This window comes from Cornus florida, unplaced genomic scaffold (genome assembly GCF_030987335.1).
Source record: "Cornus florida cultivar Cherokee Brave unplaced genomic scaffold, ASM3098733v1 CherokeeBrave_3.0.0_Hap2_Chr05, whole genome shotgun sequence".
Classification (NCBI taxonomy): domain Eukaryota; kingdom Viridiplantae; phylum Streptophyta; class Magnoliopsida; order Cornales; family Cornaceae; genus Cornus; species Cornus florida.
This window is the reverse complement of record NW_026775575.1, coordinates 87303018-87317978: the sequence shown is the minus strand read 5'-3', so window position 1 is coordinate 87317978 and position 14961 is coordinate 87303018. Positions and strand designations below refer to the sequence as shown.

General features: G+C 37.3%; 2 protein-coding genes across 6 annotated transcripts; both read right to left on the bottom strand.

Moving 5' to 3' along the window:
* Window positions 1-639: 639 nt before the first annotated feature.
* Window positions 640-1944, bottom strand: LOC132310319 (putative E3 ubiquitin-protein ligase XBAT35). The gene has a single exon (XM_059808504.1). It carries the CDS (start codon window positions 1803-1805, stop codon window positions 1254-1256), a length of 552 nt encoding a protein of 183 aa, XP_059664487.1. The 5' UTR covers window positions 1806-1944; the 3' UTR covers window positions 640-1253.
* Window positions 1945-3575: 1631 nt separating this feature from the next.
* Window positions 3576-14961, bottom strand: LOC132307407 (uncharacterized). Of its 5 annotated transcripts, none has more exons than XM_059805151.1 (15): window positions 13963-14961; window positions 13469-13877; window positions 12750-13399; window positions 12300-12460; window positions 11904-11964; window positions 11120-11185; window positions 10911-10996; window positions 9696-9759; window positions 8503-8715; window positions 6256-6321; window positions 5868-5947; window positions 5663-5788; window positions 4772-4815; window positions 4333-4385; window positions 3576-4033 (listed from the first exon to the last, which is right to left on the bottom strand). In XM_059805151.1, exons 2-12 carry the CDS (start codon window positions 13608-13610, stop codon window positions 5671-5673), a joined length of 1707 nt encoding a protein of 568 aa, XP_059661134.1. In that variant the 5' UTR covers window positions 13611-13877; window positions 13963-14961; the 3' UTR covers window positions 3576-4033; window positions 4333-4385; window positions 4772-4815; window positions 5663-5670. The 5 variants fall into 5 exon arrangements, with proteins under 5 accessions (XP_059661134.1, XP_059661135.1, XP_059661136.1 ...); XM_059805152.1 differs by having other exon boundaries at window positions 13469-13792; XM_059805153.1 differs by having other exon boundaries at window positions 13469-13787.

Genomic DNA, 14961 nt, shown 5'->3' with positions numbered 1-14961 from the left:
CTTCTAACCCTTCTTGCCTTGTAAAAATAAAATAAAAAAATAAAAAAAAAAATTGTCACCTTGACTCCCTGTGATGACTGAAAATTTTCAAAAGAATCCTACATACGGCCCAAAATTTTAACGGGCCAAATTAGGCCCTATCAAAACCTATATGTTATAAAGACCTAAAACTATATTTAAAAAAAAAAAAAAAAACTTACGCACAGCTAAAAATTCTAAACAGGCCTAACTAGGCCCCTATCAGAACCTATGAGTAGATGTTATAAAGACCCAAAAAATTTAAGCCAGTCTGCATTTAATAAGTTGGGTTTACTCGAGCAACCGGGCCCAAATAATGATTTTTGGATCCAGCCCAAAATTTTGCCCTTTTTAATGTGAAACACACAATAAATTAGCCAATTAACTTCCGAAAAAAGAAAAAGAAACAAAACCCAATTGTTATATTTATTTTGTGTACACTGTATATATTTATCCTTCATTTGGTAGGAAGGAAGGATTAGGAAAGAGAGGAGGAATGGAACAATTTTATAGCAAGGGAAGGATGGAGGAATGAGACATCCTTTTATGTCTCACCATTTTATTTTCGATCAAAATTGAAATGAAAAATACAGAAAAATAAAGGACTTCAAAAGGCTAGCTGTTACAAGGGTGGTTATCCCATATTGCAGCACTATCCAATTGCAATTGGTATCAGAGTTAATTTCTGATGTCATGTCAAGCGCCGGCCGAAAGGCAGAAAGACATTCGGATGTGCCATCCGGATAGGTAGGGTGGCTCAACTGCAACGCCGAATAGGTAGGGTGGCTCAACTGCAACGGAAATGTTACGAATTCGGATAAAAAAGAATATTACAAAAAGTACTTGTCTCACATTGAATCTAAATGAAAAGTGAAAGGTATAAATGAGTGAATGTACAGTCCATAACCTTCGTGGACCTTTAGAATAGAAATACTAAATAAAGTTTCTATTTATTTATTTTGACATTCTACGGAGCCTTTTCAGATGGAGCTGATGTTTGTTTGTACATATAAAATACTAGCATATGTACACACCTTTTTATAATTCTACTTTAAAAAAAATGAAATTATTATTATCCCCCAACTATAAATATCAAGTATTAGAAACAATTTTTTTTTTTTTTTTTTTTTTTGGAAAAGACAAAAAAGTAAGTGCATAAAAAAAAATAAAAAATAAAAAACGAGTGCAAAAATCTTCTTCCTTGTCCAAATCTTGATATGAAGAGAGACAAAATGTTAAAAGATATCAAGAATCTCGTTAATGGAACGGTTACAGAGAGGACAGGACCCACGGTTCAACAACAGCTCTCTCGAACAAACCCTACAGAAGGTGTGCCCGCAGGGGATAAAAGCCGCACCTTTATTCCTCTCAATGCACACGCAGCACAGCGCATCAATCCCACCTTCTTTGTTCCCCTCCTCCCCATCCACACCGTCCGTTTCATCGAACAATCTCATCAGCGACCTCAACGGCGTCACTGTGGGACCCACAGACCGCTGATTGCGCTCCTCCGCCAACGCCGTCGCCAGGTTTATCCCAGGATACGCCGGTATCTGACCCACAGAAGGCGGAGCCGAGCTGAGCACCGCCGGAATCTGACCCACACCACCACCACCACCACCACCCATGATCGGTTCTTGTTCTTGTTGTTCTGGGTCAAGACCATCTTCGCTTGGGTTCATATTGGAAACACTGAGACTCCATAATGACCCACATAGCCCAATCCCCTTAAATGCCAGCCGTTGTTTCAAATCCTTCCATGGTCTTCTTCTACCCACCCCTTCCATCTTTCTCTCCTCTTCTTCTCTCTCTGAGAATCCCAACTAAGCTCTCTCTCTCTCTCTATCTCTCTCTCTCTCTCTCGAACTGCTTTTGAAGGTCGGAAACACACAGTTTTTGTTTCTTACTACTACTAGTTTATAGCTTCTCAATTGTATGGTGCTTATATATGCTCTCCTAAAAAAGTGCACACTATTTTATTTCTTATTTTTGTTAATTTCTTTAGCTGTTTTTCTACTATCCTAATTTTTACTATTCTGTTCCAAGATAAGTGTTACATTTTAGTAATTTACATTTTTAATAATTTTTTATTATACTAGTAATAAATGAATTACCAAATTTACAAGGTCTTACTTTATGTATGATAGGTTAAATTAGTAATATTATAAAACCTTATTTATTAGGATATTTATTTTAGAATGGATAAAAATGGAAAGATATACACTTATTTTAGAAAGGAATAAGTAATATTTTGGTGCTTTTCAATATTTTACATTGGCGTGACTCTCGCAGACTTTGTGTGCAGACTCTCATATCATTTTGTTACAACTTTTAGGTCCAATGTTCTTGTTGGCCTAATCTTCATGCACTTGTATTTTCGGGTGAATTTAAAGGTGCACAAAGAACTGATGCAACTAGACAACCGATGCTTCGATTTTGATTTCTAACTAATAAAGATTAAAAAGAGAGGTAAATGTATCTTTATTTTTTGTCCCTTCGAAATTTGAGATTCTCTTTTTAAACATGTAATTGTAACATAGAAATAAATTAAGAATTAAAATCATGAATTTAATGTCAAGAGTGAGTTAATTTAGGTGATTTAAAAGTTTTGAAATTTTAGCCGCTAAATCATGGAAGCTTTAATTATGGTAGCATTTTGGTACAAATCTTTAGAAATGATTAGATACAGCTTGCAATAATGATTTTAATACCGCGTAGTCGTGGACTTTGGATCCTACTTCTCACGGATTTGTCATAATAGTCACAGAATTGGCCCACCCATAAAGCTCTCTCAATTACTACAGCAATCTAAATAAAGTGGATATTATAATCATTCTCATAACATGCTCAGTCCCAAATTTCTTTTGCTCCAGCTTTCATGTAAAATAATTGAACCTTCGTCCTAGGCAAACCGCATTTGAATCCAACACTAGAAACTTCTAGTAATTATTAGTGGGGAAGAACTGGAAATTTTGATTTTTGAGGTGAATAAAAATAAATTTTATCTTTTTTTACACTCCCAAGATTATGTTCAAGATTTTCAAAATATACTTACAAAATATTTATTTTCAAAGTTAGTGTAGTGTGACCCTCGCTTTATACGTGTCATAACACATCCAACTGTGTAAAATTTACCTGTTTTGCACACTTTCAGACTTTCGGCTTGTACAGTTTTCAAAACGCAGCTAGACATAGGAAGCTTCCACACCAACAACCTCTTCCCCGGACGATGTATCTTTTCATATATTTCATGTAGAATAAGTCCCAAACAAAAAATAACGAGTAACATACACAATTTTCCTGTGTTTAGAGATTCCAGATTATAAACATTTCAGTGGTTTTTGACTTACTGAAACCCAATTCACCCTACTGGTCTATTTGATTCTCCATACTGATAACTTGCAATTGAAATTGAAACCAGTAAAATCATTGTCTAGAACATCTCTGGTCTTTATAATAATATTTTTCATCCTGGTTGATAGAGAAACTTTGAGACGATTTTGCCTACAACAAAGTTATATGCTACAAAACAACAAAGTCATAAAATAGACACAGCAAGCTATAAAGCACTAATCAAAATTCAATATAATATAAGAGTGTGTTAGGTTACAGTGTAGTTGCAGGCTCCACCTGCAGTCCTAAATAATTTCCAGTATCCATATGTCACAACGAGCTAGAAAACAATCTCTTCGTGCGAAGACGTTGCTTCACATTTATCTCTCTTCCCGGGGAAAAAAAAAAAGCACAGGGAGTATTGGAAGTAAGAGCCAGCCGTCCAACCACCTAGTAATGATTAAAGCTCACAAACCTAGGCATTGAGCTTGATGTATTTCTCTTCAAAATCCTATTGTATATCAATACTGTAGGTGTTGTATGAAGCAAAAAACTTTCAACAATTAAGGAGTGAGTTCCTTAATCAATTTATGGTGATTGTCGTGTCAGAACACTTTATTACCTGAAGTCTTGGAATGACAGATGACACTCTTGTCTCCAAGTTCTGAGTCTTCGATATTAACTGAAAATAAGGACACAACACACCATGACACGCGGTTAGGAAAAGATGATACAAGCCAAGCCAAGAGGACAAAGATTTACAAAACTGCAATCAAAGAAACCAATTCCTATTACACAAAGTAAAAGTTGTCCCTTGACTTGGTCATCGGCTTTTCTAATGAAAGCAATTTTACATTTCCAATAATTCTGGTTAATTATATTGTAGCTCAATTTATTAAAAGAAGAAACCAGGATGAATCACCACCAATGGCATAATGCAATGGAAATGCAAAAATTGAAGACAGGAAGGAAAAGTCTTACAATGTATCAAATTTTCAAGAATAAGCATGTGCAGGTTATGGTGCGTCTCCTTTCTGAAAACAGATGACGAGGAATATGAGTAACTTACATAAATTTTAGGATAGGAACAAGAAAGTGCAGGACAATCTAAGTTGCAACAACACAGTAAAAAAAAGAAAGTTAACAACGTTAGAATAACAGGATATAGCTGAACATCAAATAAATACTAATGTTCATATCATTAGTTACTAGTTAGTTGAGAAATATAAACTAATTTCCCAATACAATGCAAAAGGAAATTGTGAGTATGCAACAAGAGTCAAAACCTCCAACAACAGGAAACAGAAATCGGATTCCTGATGAAATGAAGTACCAAACTAATACACATTTGGGTTAATAAACATTTGGGTTAGTACACATGCATCTTCAACAATTACTTACAGTTAGATGTGATGCTTACATAGAGGTTTGCATTGTTGAAAGAGTAGTCTCTGCCTTGCTAACCTGAAAGGTAAAAAACATAATTTTACGATTTCATCCATAACATTAATAGGTGAAAAGACTTTGTGAGTTGTGACTGGTCATGGCAAGCATAATATATAAATAAAATAATAATAATAATTAAAAAATGAGAGGAAATTTTAAACTTGGACAACCAACTAGGGTAAGGATGTCGATCAGGTGAGTTATAAAACCAGCAATAAGATCCAATCAAGCCATGACACTCTAGTATATATGCACTTCATAATGCTCTTGTATTGCTTTCAAGATTCACTAAAATGAACAGTAAAATATTATTTCAAATCTTCACGCCATTCTTGTGTTTGACACGTTCGATCATACAATATGCCTCCAGCACTCGCCTATTTAACAAATCACGTTTTATTTCGATTAGCTATATCTCTTGATACTCTGGATTCTAGCCCATCATGTTTTAATTCTATGAGCCATATCTATTGACCCTCTGGATTCTATATGTTCTCTCTCTACCTCTTATTTAACACTTCTCGTGAAGAAATAGATATCATGAAACAATATTCTGTACGTATAGTGCGCTAGAACCTCATCCATGATGTGTTTTGTAAATTTGCCAATAGTTGAAAATTAATTATTTTTCCCAACATGCACTCAAAGGGAGAGAAAATATTCCTCCTCCTTTGACGTTTTCTCACATGCATTACAATTGACAAACCATTACTTCCTATCGACCACAAACTTGAAAGTATTCAGTGAAATTCTAAGCATTCAAAAGGCAGGAGAATCTCCTTTGAAAACTCACATTGATGTATTAAAACTCATCATCTTTATACAAGAATAAATTAAGCAAAAGCAATTGAGAAATTGGACATACCCCATGCTCTATTTATTATAGCCTACTTCTAACATCAAATGGCGATAGCTACGGCCTCGTATAACTTTCTGCCACATAAACTGGAGTGACCTCTGAAAGCCCATTTGCATCTGCTCCTGGACAAGCCTGCAGCACATCAGTAAATAAGTGTGCGGCACTTCAATGCTGATTTTGAAGTAATTTCATACATGTAAAGGTACCTTACCATCTCACAAGACATCTCTGAATACCCCGAGATATGGGGCGAATAAAGGATGGATCCCGTTGGGCATAGAGCAAACCGACCTGGAAAGGATTGTAAATGAAAAAGGCATGGTTAACATTTGCTTACTCCAACCCATTTGGAGATCTTTGGATTTAAAATAAATTCTGAAATTGAAATGGATTAAATTAGTGTGACAGAGAACTTGAATGTAACATTGCCAAAATTTAGCCAAACAATTGCCAATTGACAGTGATTTGAAAACTAAAAATTATGAGTGTGTGTGCAAGGTATTTATGGAAGTCCGTGACAGAAAAAACACAACATGGAATTTAAAATGGAAACTGCCTCCCTAAGTCAAAATAAATAAATAAATAAATTTGAAAAATACCTCTAACAATGCAACAGCAGAAGGATCATCCAGGTACTCAAGGCTACAATCAGCTAGATAATTAACCTGAATCAAGATAAGTTGGGAAAAAATCACAAATTGGTACAGAAAACTGATTCACCCTAAAGAAAATCATGTTACATAGGCTTCTCTAAATATCACCTGTGTTGTACGCATGACGGTTATGGATATGGGATGCGTACAACATATTTAGTTGGACCTGTATCGATAAACATATCTGGTAATTCAACCTTACTTTACAGCTATTCTACTGTCCATTTTATTACGTTATTAATAAAAAAAATTGCTCCATGTTGAATGCTATTTTATGTTACATGAAAACGCCATTTTACCTTTGGAAAAAAACAAATATATTAAAAAATTATGAATAGTTAGTCGTGCGTTAAGTTTGAAGATTTGATAAGTTCAATACCTAGACACGTTCCATAGACCCGATACACATATCCAAGTCCATGTAACATAGAACAATATAACATTAGGCATACTGCAGCAACATGTCCATATGAGATGATGCATCCTTCAATTCCAAGATTGAGTCCTATTAATTACAAAAAGGGTAAAGAGCAATAAACCCCCCTCAACTATTGGTGTTTTGCAAATAACCACCTTGAACTACAAAAAACCCCCCTTGCACTATTGATATGTTGCATTTAAGGACATTCCTGTCACCGACTGTTACCGAAAATGTTAATAGACAATTTTACCCATCATCAAAACTACGTCGTTTTGAAAACTATTCACTTAAGTGAATGAAACTAATCGGGTCGATTTGAATTAGGCTCGCCAAATCGGGTGGGTGTTTTGTTGAATTTTATTGGGTTGGTTTGAATAAAGGTTAGTTTAGTCAAATTATAACCAGGTCTTGCGTCAAAACCTCCCATGGAAAAACCCAGCAGTGGCATCCCCATCGACGGCACAATTCCACAATTAAACCAGCAGCACCACAGACTCCATAGTGGGCGGCGCCGTCACCACCACCACCATCTTCTCCCCCCCTAACCCGGCGGCACCATCACCACCATCCTACTCCTACACTGGCGGCATCACAGTCGACGCCACCAACACTAATTCCATCCCCACACCACACCGGCGGCACCATAACCACAGTTCCCACACCTACACCGGCAGCAGCGCCATCACCAACACCATCCTAACCCTAACAGGTTCAGGCTCCACCGTATAATCGTGATTTGACGATTCTACCAGCGAAGGAGAATGACAGTGACCGATCGGCAGCAACGGAAAATCATATTCACTGCGGCGTCAGGTCACGGCGGTGGCGAGGTTGCAGCAATGGCACAGAGAGAGAGGAGTCGCGGCTTAGAGAGAGGGAGACAGTGCGATAGAGAGAGAGGGAGATACTACGATAGAGAGAGAAACAAAATGTGGGTTAGGGTTTATTTTTCCTAAAATTACATTAAATGTGGATATATATACATATATATAGTAAATAGAAGGATATTAGAGTCTTTTAACTTTCATAAGGGTATTTTCGCCATTTAATTAAAATTAGCCCATCACATGAGAGTCAGCTGGTCGGAAGCTTGCCTGAAGGGGTAAATTGCAACTGAAATGGTTAGTTCAGGGGGTTTTATGCAACTTTTGTAGATCAAGGGTTTTTTTTTTTTTTTTTTTTCCTAATTAGGTAATAGTTCAAGGGGTTTTTTGCACTTTACCCTTACAAAAATAATATGAAGAGCTAATCATCCTTAAACGGGACCACAGATACACACCCAGAAGCAATTGTGTGTATAAGATTGCTTCTGACATAAGTTTTAGTTAAAAACTAAATGGCAGCTAATAATTTAGGTTTCTAACCTTCGCAAATGAGAATTTAGGTTCCCAACCCTAAGATTGTTGAAATATGGTATTGGCAATCATAGTAGAAAGATACATCTTTAATGTGAACAATAAAATGATAATTTAGAATATGAATTCTTAGATTTATTCCTTTTTATAGCCTTGTCAGAGACTAACAATACTAGAGGTACCAAAAGTTATGCACGCAGGTCAAGTAGTAGTGAGTATAAAATATCATATATAAAGCAACAACGACAACGACAACAACAAAAAAAAAAAATCCACCAATATAATATATTGAATGGCAATCACATTATTGAATGAGAATATTCAATATATTCTTCAAATATTATGGCTAGCATATTGTTGCACAAGATCTTTTTCCACTGAAAGCAATCAAAAAAAATATGTTGAAAAGAAACTTACCCCAAATTCTGTTTTGACTAGAGAGTGAACAAAATCCATTAATTGAAGCTTAGCCCACTCTATGCGTTGGGCATGGTTTTCTTTCGATGGAGGATGCCTCCAGGGAGCACCAAAACGTAACCTATCTTTTGAAATTTTTCCGCTTCGTGCATCAATAGCAAATTTTTGCAGAAGTGACAATGCTTTATCCATGGCAGGATTAACTACAGTCACCTATAATAAAGTAGTCAGAACAACAAGAGGACAGACACAGTTCAGAAACAATCGTGACTAACCCAAGCAACACAGGTGCAGGAAAAAACTACCTGTTAGTTTCTAAAGCAGTATGCAAATGTCAACTACAAAGTGCTCAACCTCAGGTTTATTTGGTTTTGATCAAAAGACATGGTGGTCTGGTTCTAGATTAGAAAAATGGGAGCTCGCCTAGAGTCGGTCAGCCAAATTGCCCAACCATATAAAAATAATTTAATAGAATTAATATAACCTCAAGTGTTAAATGTTGTAAAAGCGCACACTTTTTTTTTTCCTTAATTTGGTGGTGGGGGCAAACAAGGAAATTGTGCCAGCATAGCAGGAGTAAGTTTCCCCAGAAGATCATCCTAGCAAATGCCAAGAGACAGGATGAGAAATCGTCATGTTTCTATTACATGGCATGTCTCCTCTAATGTTTAATCTTTGATGTCATTTTCAATTACTTTGGTCGGTCTCGCTGCCTCTTATCTTCTGTACAAAATAATCTTCCTTTTCTCACTGCTCAGCTGCGAGCCTACTTTGCATGAATCCTTACTACCTAAACATGCATTCTCTTATTTTATCACTAATAGGTACTATTCCTAATATGCCGTTCACACTTTGATTAGTAAACCTATCTCTTCTAGTGACTCCTACTATACATATCAACACTCTCATTTCAGTTACTTGAATGCATTGTTTTTCTTTCTTTCTTAGAGCCATCGCTATGTTCTATATAAGATAGTTGGCCAATTGACCATCCTATAAAAATTTTCGTTTAATTTATTTTCTATTCTTTAATCACATTGGATACAACTAGTCTGTCTCCATATTATCCATCCAATTGCAATCCTGCTAGTGTGCAAGTGGATATGCATTAAGTGGTTATCTGACCTCTTTCTCTTTGTAAGACATTGCAATAATAAATAAGATGCAAGCTTGCTGCATATTACGAAACTTACCTGCAAATATGCTAAATAAGCATCTACAATATCCTCAAATGTACTGCCCCTGTCATCCATGACCCTACAATTAAACCAAGAAAGAGAACAGGGTAAGCGAACTGTAGAATATGTAAGAAAAGCTTTATATGAATACAAAACAGCTCAACTGTTAAAATGAAGCACAAAAGTCCATAAGGTATCTCCCAAAGAGTTCTCATACTACTATAAGCAGTATTCACTAAATAAACGGCAAGTAACAATTTCCCTAATAAAGGGAGACAATAGGTACCCTGCACGATATCATTTGGCAGTTGGAAAATCATCAGGGTGCAATGCTTAACAGTTGTATATGAAGTAAAAATGTTTTATACTCTTCAAGTGTTAATATTATTAGAGAGATCAATTACAACGAAAAGAGAAAAATAAAATAACAAGAAACAAATCAAAGGTTATACAGAAAAGGGTGGAAAAAGAAGTCATCAAGCTTTGAATTCTGACTTCTAAATTCTACTTGTTTTTTAGACTGTTCCGTGTACAACGACCAATTCTGACACTAGGTTGGCTGGATCCCGCCCCAGGATCACCCTAACATACATTGAGTAAACAAAAAGTATCACAATAAATTTTCAAATAGAATACGATTAAGCACAACTCGGTTAAGAAAATTTAGTAAGAACACAGCTAATTAAGTTGAGAAAAATACAATTCTAACGTAATCAAATATTGAGAGAGAGAGAGAGAGAGAGAGAGAGAGTTATCCATCCAATTATCCCAATCTCATTCTGTCACACTATCATAATGGCACAAACTAGACTAGTATATTGTAGTTTGATGGAAATAATTCACATTTCTTCAACAAAGGTCACTAACCAATCATTCGTTGAGAATGATGCTCAGGCTCTCAGCCACAGAAAGAAATGAAAGCCTTTAATATAACAAATCCAGCAATGAAACAAAGATGAGATAAACAGCGAAGAAAAAAGGAAAAAGAAATTGCTTAGACTAAAAAGATCAACTGAAATACATCGTAAAAGCTACACATGATCAAAATGTCTCAGTTCAATTAGATAAACTATTGTACAATTATTTAATAAGAATATATTGCAGTATTGTAGTCAATCCATGAAACTTCATATAATTGCCAATTAGCCAAATAAAAAAGTCAGTGCATTTGTTAAATCCTATCATTATATCAAAAGATGAGACATCAAAAGTTAGTATCTAAGTACTTACTTCTGGAAATAGTTGCTTTGTTTTAGCGCATAAAGCTCAAAAAGATGTCGTGGGTTTGGCCCTAGCACCTCGGCAATCACATTCCACTACAATTCCAACAAACATACGGAATTATTTGCCAAAACAATATTTTTCCTGTAAATGTGGATGATTCATTAAAAGCAAAGCTATTAGGAAAGACATGCCCTTGATCATCAATATCAGCTCACCTCGGAGTGACTGAAATAATCAGTAACCATATGCATTTTTGCTTCTTGTTGAGTCCATCCAAAGGTCTGGAAATTGTCAAGAATGAGATACACAAGCATCAGCAATATATTATGCATATCCTATCAAATGAACAAACCCAGTTGACTAATGAACACATGCATCCCCAATGGGACAATTGGGTGCGTGTGTGTAATTTATCCCCCACACACCAAAAACAAAAACAAAACAAAAAAGAAAAATATGCACATTTGCACACACAACCATAGGTGCACCCCACAATCAGTTCAAACTGAAACATGCGGGGGACTATTGCTTTGTGCAATAAAAAGTCAAGTTCAAAAGCATGAGGATGCAGGTAAGAGTCTGAGAGCAACCACTTTGTGTAAAATAATACCAAAGGTTAGGTTTATTTAAATCTTCTTCCAACGTATAGTGTTGGCAGGACCACCACCACCTAATCGCCTTTTTCTCAAACATGTGAACCCACACACATGTGGAAACCTGGTATAGTACATCCGTTCAAACAATAGAAGCCTGTCAAGTGAAATACATGTACACAAAGAGATGCATGTAAATCCCTGAGAGGGTCTACACAATTGTCAACAAGACTAGGCAAGAAAATTATACCCTTATACATGCCATTAAAGAAGTATAGTTGAATGCCTACGTTCACCAATCACCACTTGGTACATTTTCCAAAATGGCTCTACAAACTTCTAGAACAGAGAAGGCAGACAAGAAACAAGCCATACACATAGAATCACATAATTTCAGCATGAGTACCTCACGAGAGATGAATATGTCTGGAAATCCAAAATCCAGATAAGCTCGGTATGAATAGTAGCTGCAGAATATTAGTATCGTTTAGATTTCCTAATTTAATTTAAAGAAACAGACCTAAAAAATGTATTTCTTAATATGGTAGAACATAAATAATGAAAATATAGGTAGTGCACTTAACTACGCAATAAATGAGTAATTCAATTAATTATTCATGTTATGATCATGAAGTTTCACAAAGATGGCATACAGGATGCTCTTATCATGCAATGGGCTTATGTTGGAGAATAAAATGACTACTATCAAATATATAAAAGGTCAGGTTTTAAGGAAAAAGGTTTGTGGCAGTAACTACTATCAAGACCAAGAAACGGGAACACTACTGAGCGTGAAAATTACCTATCCGATGTCAAAAGAATGACAGGCAAACACTTCTCATTCGCACCCAAAGCAATTATTCTCCATATCAGACTGTCATGATACAGAGATGCACGGACTGTTGAATCATCTGTTAAAACAGCATTCTTGAGAACATCTATATTGTTTATCACCAGCTTTGGCTGCACATTATGGCATCAAAATATTAATCATTTAGAGCACCACAACACATCAACATACATTAAAATCACATAAATGAAGTAATCAAGATATAGTATATTAATATCCCATTATAACATACATTATTAAAAACAAACACACACAAACACATTCTTAAACCAAATAAAGCTTCTGGATTGAGTGCCACACCTAATATCCATCCCAGTTAAGACTACATTAGTGAATAGTACTCTTATATCAATAGTTTGCCAGGAATTTGCTAGCTAAGAAAAAAATTAAATGATTAGTTACCTGAAAGTAATCAGTCTCAGCAGCTGCTGACAACAATTCCAACAACAAACAGGGCCAATCAGTAGCTGAATTCGCCAAAGGCCTCGAAAACCCACCCGTCTGATTCAAATGCTTCACAGCATTAGCTCTCCAGCCTTGCTGAATCGTTATCACCTCCTTAGCCAACTCTAACGCCACGATTGCTTCCCTATAATACGAAGCCTCTTCCACACTCACTTTTTGGCCTTTCTCTTTCAATCCCAAAATTCCATCAATCTCTTTGGCATTTAATCGAGCAGATAGTGTGAACACAGCCCGGTTCCACAAAACCGAAGTGGAAGCCTTATCAGACACAGCATTCTTCGAGCTCGAGCAGGCGCTAGTATCCGACTGAAGTATCCGGCGAAGCGCGGTGTTGAGGCCGTGCCATTTGCGGAGGGTTGTGAAGATTTGGTGGGAACTAATGGTGCCGAGTTTGACACCCTTTTGAGCAATTGATTCGAGACATTGTTCGAGTTGGGCACGAAGATTGGGTAAAGTGGGTGATGGACAGTTGGTCCAAGACGCCCACGGGAATGATTCTCCGTGGTGTGGGTGGTGGCCTTCGATGGATTGGGCAAAGTCGACATAGCCGGTGATGTGAGGACCCGTGTTCCAGTTTTCGAGGAGACCTGAGGGAGAAGAGAACAGTTAGATATAGATATAGATAATAGAGAGAAAGTGAGATGAGGGAAATTTACGTTCAAGGATGAGAGTGGTTTTGCCGACGCCGCGGGGGCCGTGGAGGATGAGAGGTTGATGGACTCTGTGGTGCTGGGCGTGGTTGTTCAGTATTGTTTCGAGAAGTGGTCTGGGAATTATCCTCCACGCCTTGCTGACCATTTCCGCTTCTTCTTCTTTGAGTTCTTCAAACCACCCAGCCGAGCCTTGCAAAACAAGCTCACTTGGAGACTAGCACCGATTAAAGAGAGAAGCGTACAATTTTGAACTTCCAAATATATATAGGGTTAAGTGCATTAAACCCCCCCTCAACTGTCTTCTCTTTCCTAATAAGCCGCCCTGAACTATTTCAATGGTTGCAAAACGTTAGTGGGCCGTTTGAAATCTAACGTCCAAAGAAGGCACATGACTCACGTGACTGGTTAAAATCTATAAGGACAAAAACAACCTTATCAAATACACCCATATATACCCAGAGGAATAATATATACAAATATATATATATATTACATACCCTTTCTCTTCAAACAACCTTCAACATCTGTCCATGGCCGCCACCTCCACCGTCCGCCCATGGCCACCACCGACACCGCCACTGTTCTCTCCCCCACAGAATATTCTTCCCTCACAACCACCTCCACTGTCCACGGCCGCCTCCACAACTGCTCTCTCTCCAATCCACCTCCCTTTCTTTTTTTTTTCCCTCTCTTTGGCCTCCAACTCCGGCAACAACAAGAACTTCAATACCGGTGAGAAGTGGGTCTGTTCTGCAGCGGTAGTGACAGAGGTGTTCGGCGACGGCGAGCTTACCGGAGAACACAATGACTGTTCGCGATGGCGGCGCTGAACCACGGGCAGACGGCAGTGAGTTGAACTGAAACGGCGACGGCAAGCAAAGATGAACCCACGGGACGGCGACGATTGTTCTTAACGATGGTCGCGGATCAGAACGGTGGCGGTAACGACGGTAGGAGTCGTGAAGCTTCAATGAATTACGGCAATGGTGGCAATGAACTTGGAAGATGCCGGTGAGCTTACCGATGAGCAATGGAACTGAACTGGATATGGAGATTTGAGATCGAGTCACCTGAATATGGAGATTTGAAAGCAAACGAGAGGATTTGCTGAAAATCAATGGCGAACGAGAGGATTTGCTGACACTGAAAATTAGGGCTTCGAATTTGGGGGTTCGATGAATATATATATATATCCAAACTCAAGACCAAATCCTCGCCTGCAATTTATTGGGTTCGTTCTCAGCACATGATGTTCTCTATGGAAAGAGACCGTCGATGGAGAGAGACCCAGCACCGAATCCGATCATCAACCCCAGTATACAACCTGTTTAAATTGGAACCCATTTTGATGTTATAACTTCACAATTTCCTCTCATGTCCTTCAATTTCTTGTTGCCCCCAATAAATGTTACTGACGAGATGGACACAGAGAGGAGGGAGGTGGTGACTGCCGATAGAGAAGAAATACAATTATTATTTTATATATACTAGATAGC